This window comes from Saccopteryx leptura, chromosome 10 (assembly GCF_036850995.1).
Source record: "Saccopteryx leptura isolate mSacLep1 chromosome 10, mSacLep1_pri_phased_curated, whole genome shotgun sequence".
Lineage (NCBI taxonomy): Eukaryota > Metazoa > Chordata > Mammalia > Chiroptera > Emballonuridae > Saccopteryx > Saccopteryx leptura.
In genome coordinates this window covers 50,787,832-50,797,425 of record NC_089512.1, presented here as the reverse complement: position 1 = coordinate 50,797,425, position 9,594 = coordinate 50,787,832, and the positions used below count along the sequence as shown (strand labels likewise).

General features: G+C 44.6%; 1 protein-coding gene across 5 annotated transcripts in view; it reads left to right on the top strand.

The window, feature by feature from the left end:
* Positions 1 to 24: 24 nt before the first annotated feature.
* FANCD2 (FA complementation group D2) overlaps positions 25 to 9,594 on the top strand; it is an 84,381-nt gene continuing 74,811 nt past the window's right edge. For 4 of the 5 annotated variants that reach the window (XM_066351784.1, XM_066351783.1, XM_066351782.1 and 1 more), the window contains exons 1-2: positions 25 to 206; positions 4,336 to 4,429. In XM_066351784.1, coding sequence (XP_066207881.1) covers positions 4,366 to 4,429 — 64 coding nt within the window. In that variant the 5' untranslated portion in view covers positions 25 to 206; positions 4,336 to 4,365. Of the gene's footprint in view, positions 207 to 4,335; positions 4,430 to 9,594 lie in introns of those variants that run through there. The other variant, XM_066351785.1, reaches the window with a different exon arrangement.

Below are 9,594 nucleotides of genomic sequence, written 5' to 3'. Positions count from 1 at the left end.
GCGCGCCTCGGCTACGTGATGTCAGAGTGGCGTCGCGCCGGGCGGGAAAATCGAAAACCAGGGTTGGCGACAGCTTGTCGTCGGGTGAGTGGAGCAGCGGTTGTCGTCTGACTTGTATGCCCCGGCCGAGCTCGGCTTTTCCCTCCGGAATTCCGTGCCCTGAACCTCAGCTTCCTCATCCGTCCTGTCGTGGGATAGACCTTCAGGTACCTCCCTGCGTCGTTAAAATAACGAAACGAGGCCCTGGCCGGTTGGCTGCCGGTTGGCTCCATGGTAGAGCGTCTGCCTGGCATGCAGGAGTCCCGGGTTTGATTCCCCGCCAGGGCACACAGGAGAAGCGCCCATCTGCTTCTCCACCCCTCCCCCTCTCCTTCCTCTCTGTCTCTCTCTTCCCCTCCCGCAGCCAAGGCTCCATTGGAGCAAAGTTGGCCTGGGCACTGAGGATGGCTCTATGGCCTCTGCCTCAGGCGCTAGAATGGCTCTGGTTGCAACAGAGCGACGCCCCAGATGGGCAGAGCATCGCCCCCTGGTGGGCATGCCGGGTGGCGCATGCGGGAGTCTGTCTGCCTTCCCGTTTCCAACTTCAGAAAAATACTAAATAAATAATTAAATAAAAATAATGAAACGAAAAGGGCTTTTATCCCCAACCCCTACCCCAATGGCCTGGGCTGGGGAGCCGGCCCCCTCTTCCCATCTTGTAGGCTTCTCTGTTAACCAGAAGGTAGCATACGGTTAAGGGCGTGTCCTGAAGTAAGCAGGCCCTGACTTCCCTTAGTTCTTTGGCCTGCAAAATGGGTGATAATGGTTATAACTATTAAAGGAGGCAACAAATGGAGGAAACCCTTAGTAGGGGTGCCTGGTTAATAGCAAACCAGGTAGTCATTGTTATAATCAAGAATGTATAGGTGGTAGTTAAGGGGGCAGATTCTGGAGTTAATATGCCAGCTCTGTTACTGATTAAGAAATTAATAATGGTACCTACCTCAGAAAATTCTGCGAGGAACTTAAGTAAAATAGTTCTTCTTAGCTATTAGAGTTTACCTGCCTACCAGCCATTCTCATGTAGCAAATAGTCTCAATTGTTTTTAATGCAAGATACTGTGCTGGGCTCTAGGGATACTGAGTGAAGCTGGGTTCCTTCTTTGAATGAGTCCCACAATGTCCTAAGGGCTCCTAGATAAGCTCAGTGGAGTAGCAAACTTTTTTGGGGGAAAGGAGGAACATTTTTCAAGGAAGATGACATATAATTGAGTCTTTAAGGATTAATAGGTTCTGGCCAGTTGGCTCAGTGGTAGAGCATTGGGCCCGGCATGTGGATGTCCCAGGTTCAAATCACAGTCAGGGCACATAGAAGCCACCATCTGCTTCTTCACACCTCCCCCTCCCTCTTTCTTTCTCTCTCTACCTCCTCCCGCAGCCATGGCTTGTTTGGCTCGAGGGAGTTGGCCCCGGGAGTTGAGGATGGCTCTGTGGCCTGAGCTTCGGGTGCTAAAAATAGCTCAGTAACGGAGCAACATCCCAGATGGGCAGAGCATTGCCCCAAAGGGGGCTTGCCAAATGGATCCTGGTAAGGGCACATGTTGGAGTCTGTCTCTCTGCCTCCTCTGCTCACTTAGTTTAAAACAAAAACAAAATGAACAAGTAGTGCTGGCACAGTGAATAGAGCGTCGGACTGGGATGCGGAGGACCCAGGTTCAAGACCCTGAGGTCGCCAGCTTGAGCGTGGGCTCATCTGGTTTGAGCAAAGCTCACCAGCTTGGACCCAAGGTCGCTGGCTTGAGCAAAGGGTTACTCGGTCTGCTGAAGGCCCACGGTCAAGGCACATAAGCACATAAGCACAAGTTTCCAGGCAGATAAGCACATTTGGGGTTAAAAGAACACTTTAGGTAAAAGCACTGAGACCAGGAAGATTCTGGTTTACAAGATACACTAGAAATCCCTGTGGTTCTGGCACTCCTCTACCTTTGTAGTCTCATTTCTAACTCTACAAGCTTCTATCTGTTTCAGTGTTGAGTTTTTCTCTTCCTGGATGACTCTTCTCTTACCTCTTCTATTGCCTTTTTTCTATTTCAAGCCTCAAGTTCCTGCTTAGAATCACTTTCTCAATGAGATTATCCCTGAGAAATTGTCTCTACTTTCTTCATCACCCCCACCCCAGACTAAATTTCCTTGTAAGCCCTCATAGCACCCATGCTTTTCTTTTATAGCATACAACTGTATAGTCATGTATTGTTTAATCACAGGGCTACATTCTGAGAAATGCATCCATGGGCAATTATATCATTGTGTGAACATCATAGAGTGCACTTACACAAACCTAGATGATACAGCTTACTGCATACCTAGGATGTATGGTATTATTGCCTCTTGCTTCTAGGCTAAAACCTGTCAAGCACAAGAGAAAATGATGTAATTTAGCCGTAAACACCAATTGTATGAGGTTGCTGCTGTGTACATGGCTATTTTATAGCAAACTGTTTTATTTATTTATTTTATAAATAGAGCATACTATAAATAGCAATAAAAATTTAGTAAATACTTAAAACGATAACATAGTCACTTATCAAGTATCATTTATTGTACATAATTGTATGTGCTATACTTTTATATGACTAGCAACACAGTAGATTTGTATATACCAGCATTATTATTACAAACATATTGCGCTATGACATTAGAACAGCTATTATGTTTCCAGGTGATAGAAATTTTCCAGCTCCATTATAATCTATAGGACCACTGTGGTGTGTATGTGGTCCATCATCTGAAACATCCTTATGCAGGGTATGATTGTAGTTAAATAACTACATCAAGCCTGACCAGGCAGTGACACAGTGGATAGAGTGTTGGTGTGGGACACAGAGGACTCAGGTTTGAAACCCTGAGGCCGCTGGCTTGAGCATGGGCTCATCCGGCTTGGGTGCAGGCTCACCAGCTTGAGCATGGTGTCATAGACTTGACCCCACAGTCACTGGCTTGAAGCCCAAGATCGCTCACTGGCTTGAGTCCAAGGTCACTGGCTGGAGTAAGGGGTCACTCACTCTGCTGGAGCCCCCTGGTCAAGGTACGTATGAGAAAGCAATCACTTAGCAACTAAGGTGCTGCAATGAAAAATTGATGCTTCTCATCTCTCTCTCTTCCTGTCTGTCTCTCCCTCTCTCTATTTCTGTCTCTTTTGCTTTAAAAAAAAAAAAACTACATTAAACCTACTCATTATTATACTGTGAACTCCCTGAGGTCAGGTATCATGTCTGGTTCATGTGTATAGTATTGGATTATTAAATTAAAGGAGAGGCCCTGGCCAGTTGGCTCAGTGGTAGAGCGTCAGCCTGGTGTGCAGGAGTCCCGGGTTTGATTCCAGGCCAGGGCACACAGGAGGAGCGCCCATCTGCTTCTCCACCCCTCCCCCTCTCCTTCCTCTCTGTCTCTCTCTTCTCCTCCCACAGCCGAGGCTCCATTGGAGCAGGGATGGCCCGGGCGCTGAGGTTGGCTCTGTGGTCTCTGCCTCAGGCGCTAGAATGGCTCTGATTGCGGCAGAGCGACACCCCAGATGGGCAGAGCATCGCCCCCTGGTGGGCATGCCGGGTGGATCCTGGTCAGGTGCATGCAGGAGTCTGTCTGGCTGCCTCCCAGTTTCCAACTTCAGAAAAATACAAAAAAAATAAAAATTAAAAAAAAATAAATTAAAGGAGAGATATAGCCTGACCGGGTGCTGGCACAGTGAATAGAGCGTCGGACTGGGATGCGGAGGACCCAGGTTCAAGACCCTGAGGTCGCCAGCTTGAGCGTGGGCTCATCTGGTTTGAGCAAAGCTCACCAGCTTGGACCCAAGGTCGCTGGCTTGAGCAGGGGGTTACTCGGTCTGCTGAAGGCCCATGGTCAAGGCACATATGAGAAAGCAATCAATGAACAACTAAAGTGTCGCAATGAAAAACTAATGATGCTTCTTATCTCTCTCTGTTCCAGTCTGTCCCTATCTATCCCTCTCTCTGACTCTCTCTCTGTCACTGGAGGAAAAAAAAAAAAGGAGAGATATAGTTTGGGGTTAGAAGATGAAGAATCTTGAATGTCAGAGAACTGGGTTTTATACTTCAGCAAGAGGAAAGTGGTCTGGCTGAAAAGGCAACTATGTAAACAAGTCTTGAAAGCAAGGGAGTATTGACCAGATAGAGGAGTTGGAATTTTCTCAACACCTTGATTTAGATAACATTAGTGTAAACACTAGAACCACTTTGGTTTTGAAGACAGCAGTTTTCTTTGAGCTATAGCTTTAACTTCTCAGAATTTTTCTAGCTTTGAGAGGGTAAATTCTTTTCTCTTTTTTTTTTGCTGTAGAAAGTAATTTAATTGCAGAAAACCAATCAAATGGTTTCCAAAAGAAGACTATCAAAATCTGAGGGTAATGAGAGCCTGACAGAAGATGCTTCTAGTAAGTGCCTACTCAATTGTTGTTTTATTTCCTATAACAAATGTGTGTGACAATACTTCATCTTTTCTTATGGATGAGTACTATACCTTTATATATATAGTACCACATCTTCTTTATCCAATCATAATGGAATACTAATCAACCATAAGAAAAGATGAAATACTGCATTTGTGACAACTTGTATGAATTTTGATAGTGTCATGCTAAGCAAAATAAGTCAGATGGAAAAGCACGAGAACCATGATTTCACTCATATGCAGGATATAAAACAGAAAGCAACAAATGAACAGATAAAACAAAAAACGCATAGACAACAGTTTGGTGGTTATCATAGAGGTAGGGGGATGGTGGAAGGTTGAAGAGGTCAAATATATGGTGATGGAAGGAGACTTGACTGGGTGGTGAGCATACAATGCAATATACAGATGCTATTTTATAAAATTGTACACTTGAAACCTATACTTTTAAAAAAAAATTTATTGATTGATTGATTTTAGAGAGAGAAAGAGGCACTAACCAGCTGAGCTACCAGGCTAGGGTATATATACTCTTATTAACCTATGTCACCCAAATAAATTTAATAAAATAAAAATCGGTGAGGTACTTAAAAGAGATATGGAGTTCCTACTTGCCAATGCTAGGAGTCATCAAGGCTTATTGGATAGAACACACAGAATCTATATTAGGAGATTTGGGGCTGAGTTTCTGCCTCTGATTCTATGTATGACTTTGGGCATGCCCACAGACTATCAGTCTCCACCTCCATAAGAGGAGTTAGTATAGAGCTTATCAATTGTACATTATCTAGATGCTGGGACATAAAGATACAACAAAGTCCCTATGCTTTAAAAAAAAATCTTATGATACTTACCTGGCAGGGGAAGTACCATGATCATGAAGCACTCCAGGTGTGCTGACCCGTGTTTTCTTCAAATTTGGAAACTCAGTTGTGTAATTTATGGTAGTGAGAGACAGTATCCATGCTCTCCTTTGAAAGAAAGGGAAAAAAAACTTATGGCCCCCTTTCCTTCCTTATAAAAATTATGGTATAGATAAATGCTATGACAGTGATATGTAAAAGAAAGGCATCGCCTGACCTGCGGTTGCACAGTGGGTAAAAACGTCAACCTGGAACACTGAGGTTGCCGGTTTGAAACCCCGGGCTTGCCTGGTCAAGGCACATATGGGAGTTAATTCTTTCTGCTCCTCCCCCCACTTCTCTCTCTCTGTCTCCTCTCTCTAAAATGAATAAATAAAATCTTTAAAAAATATTAGGAAAAAAAAAAAAAAAGAAAGGCATCATATCAAAGCAAGCATACCAGAGGCAAAGAAACTGCAGACTCTGTCTATATGAGAATGTGGTTGCCAGAGGCCCTTAATATTCCAGTAAGAAGTTGACAACCTATTTTATTTATTGCACTCATCTACTAAGGAAATTTTTTTTTTTTTTTACAGAGACAGAGAGACAGGAACGGAGAGATGAGAAGCATCAATCATTAGTTTTTCGTTGTGCATTGCGACACCTTAGTTGTTCAATGATGGCTTTCTCATATGTGCCTTGACCGCGGGCCTTCAGCAGACCAAGTAACCCTTGCTTGAACCAGTGACCTTGGGTCCAAGCTAGTGAGCTTTTGCTCAAACCAGATGAGCCCGTGCTCAAGCTGACAACCTCGGGGTCTCGAACCTGGGTCCTTGGCATCCCAGTCCGATGCTCTATCCACTGCGCCACCACCTAGTCAGGCCACTAAGGAAATTTTAACTTATTACATCATTAAGGGAGAAAAGTAGATCATCATATTTCACTTCAAGTACCTGCTTGCTTCTGTTTGTTAATTATGTTTTATTAGTTCTCCTGGGTTAAAAGTCTTGGTATGAAACCAGTCTGGGCTTTGTACTCAAAGATATGATGCAGGAGAACCTGCCCCATTCTTTCTATCCCTACATCTAGTTCTCAAACTTTGGTGTGCATCAGGATTATTACCTGTAGAGTTTGTTATAAATTCAGACTCCCAAGCCCCATCCATGAAATTTTGATTTCATAAACTATGGGATATGACCTAAGAATATGCTTTTAATAAGCTTTCTAGTTATTCTAGCGCAGTGGTCGGCAAACTGCGGCTTGCGAGCCACATGCGGCTCTTTGGCCCCTTGAGTGTGGCTCTTCCACAAAATACCACATGCGGGCGCTACCTTGATAAGGAATGTACCTACCTATATAGTTTAAGTTTAAAAAATTTGGCTCTCAGAAGAAATTCCAATCATTGTACTGTTGATATTTGACTCTGTTGACTAATCAGTTTGCCGATCACTGTTTTAGAAAGCAGTCATTTGCAGACAACAGCTTGAGAAACGCTGAGTGCTCTAGAATTTGTATGGAAAAGTTTCCATGGTTATTGTTAGAAGTGGCACATTGTAAATTCTTCAAATGAAAATTAAATAGGTGAAAACAGTTCTATTTATTATTTTGTTTGTAAGCCACTATTGCTGACCATTGTTAGAAATAAAATTTTAGCCTGACCAGGCGATGGCGCAGTGGATAGAGCATCGGACTGGGATACGGAAGACCCAGGTTTGAGACCCCCGAGGTTGCCAGCTTGAGCGTAGGCTCATCTGGTTTGAGCAAAAAAAAAAAAAAAACAAAAAAAAAACTCCCAAGCTTCAACCCAAGGTCACTGGCTTGAGCAAGGGGTTACTCGGTCTGCTGAAGGTCTGCTGAAGGTCAAGGCACATGTTTGAAAGCAATCAATGAACAACTAAGGTGTTTCTATCTGTCCCTCTCTCTGACTCTGTCCCTGTAAAAAGGAGAAAAAAAAAGAAGAAAACAAAAAAAAGAAATAAAATTTTATACTTAACAATAAACAAGTCCAGGAGATATTACAGGAGCTAGGGGATAAGAGTGATCAGATATCTTGCTACAGTGTTTAGAAGGAAGAAAATAAAAAAGGAAGTATATTCATAATAAAACAGAATTTTAGACAATATCAACATGATGTACATGAAAGGACCGTAAGAATATTAAAGTTGTTGGCTCTCGCTGGTTGGCTCAGTGGTAGAGCATTGACCCCACATGTGGATATCCCAGGTTTGATTCCCAGTCAGGGCACATAGAAGGAAGTGCCCATTTTCTTCTTCACCCCTCTCACTCTCCTTTCTCTCTCTCTATCTCTCTCTTCCCCTCCCACAGCCATGGCTCGGTTGGAGCAAATTGGCCCTGGGTGTTGAGGATGGCTCCATGCCCTTGCCTCAGGTGCAAAAATAGCTTGGTTGCCAAGCAACAGAGCGATGGCCCCAGATGGTCAGAACATCGCCCCATAGGGGGTTTGCTGGGTGGATCCTAGTCGGAGTGTGTGCAGGAGTCTCTCTGCCTCCCCATTTCTCACTTTAAGAAAAAAATAAAATAAAATAAAATAAAAATATATATATATATTTATATCCTGACCAGGCAGTTGTGCAGTGGATAGAGCCTCAGACTGGGACGCAGAGGACCCAGGTTTAAAACCACAGGTTGCCTGACCAGGCGGTGGCGCAGTGGATAGAGCGTCAGACTGGGATGTGGAGGACCTAGGTTCGAGATCTTGAGGTCGCCAGCTTGAGCAGGGGCTCATCTGGTTTGAGCAAAGCTCACCAGCTTGGACCCAAGGTCGCTGGCTTGAGCAGGGGGTTACTCGGTCTGCTGTAGCTCCACGGTCAAGGCACATATGAGAAAGCAATCAATGAACAACTAAGGCAGGGGTCGGGAACCTTTTTGGCTGAGAGAGCCATGAACGCCACATATTTTAAAATGTAATTCCATGAGAGTCATACAACGACCCATGTACATTATGCATTATCCAAGAAAAATTTGGTGTTGTCTCGGAGGACAGCTGTGATTGGCTCCAGCCACCTGCAACCATAAACATGAGCGGTAGGAAATGAATGGATTGTAATACATAAGAATGTTTTATATAGTTTACGTTATTTTTTTAATTAAAGATTTGTCTGCGAGCCAGATGCAGCCATCAAAAGAGCCAAATCTAGCTCACGAGCCATAGGTTCCCAATCCCTAAACTAAGGTGTTGCAACGAAAAACTAATGATTGATGCTTCTCATCTCTCTCCATTCCTATCTGTGCCTGTGTCCTTTCATGTCTGTGCCTATCTGTCCCTCTCTCTAACTCTCTCTCTGTCTCTGTAAAAACAACAACAACCCCCCCCCCCCAGGGTTGCCAGCTTGAGTGTAGGCTCCTGTGGTTTGAGTGTGGCTTCGCCAGCTTGAGTGTGGGATGACCCCATGGTCGCTGGCTTGAGCCCAAAGGTGGCTGGCTTGAAGCCCAAGATCGCTGGCTTGAGGGAGGGGTCAGGGATCACTGGCTCTTCTGTATCCCCCCAATCATGACACATATAAGAAAGCAATCAATGGACAACTAAGGTGCCGTAACGAAAAATTGATGCTTCTCATCTCTCTCCTTTCCTGTCTGTCCCTAGCTCTCCCTCTCTCTGTCTGTCTGTTTTTCTTGCTAAAAAAACCAATCATATATATATTATGTATATATTAAAGTTGTTTTTATTGATTGATTGACTGATTGATTTTAGAGAGGAAGGGAGACAAGAGACAGAAACATCGATTTGTTTCTCTGTGTGACCTGACTGGGGATTGAAGCTGCAACCTTTGTGTATCGGGACGACACTAACCAACTAAGCTATCTGGCCAGAGCAGAATGTTAAAATTCTTGCCTTGTTAGAATGAAGGTGTAGATATAAAAAATGACAAACTTTAAAAAGTGAAGTATGTCATTCAGTAAAGTGCACAAAAGAAAGAATAAATATTTCAGTAAATTTTCACAGAGTGAGCACTTGTATAACACCATCCAAGTCAAGAATGAGAACGGGCCCTGGCCGGTTGGCTCAGTGGTAGAGCGTCGGCCTGGCGTGTAGAAGTCCCGGGTTCGATTCCCGGCCAGGGCACACAGGAGAAGCGCCCATTTGCTTCTCCACCCCTCCCCCTCTCCTTCCTCTCTGTCTCTCTCTTCCCCTCCCGCAGCCAAGGCTCCATTGGAGCAAAGATGGCCCGGGCGCTGGGGATGGCTCCTTGGCCTCTCCCCCAGGCGCTAGAGCGGCTCTGGTCCCTGCAGAGCGATGCCCCAGAAGGGCAGAGCGTCGCCCCCTGGTGAGCGTGCCGGGTGGATA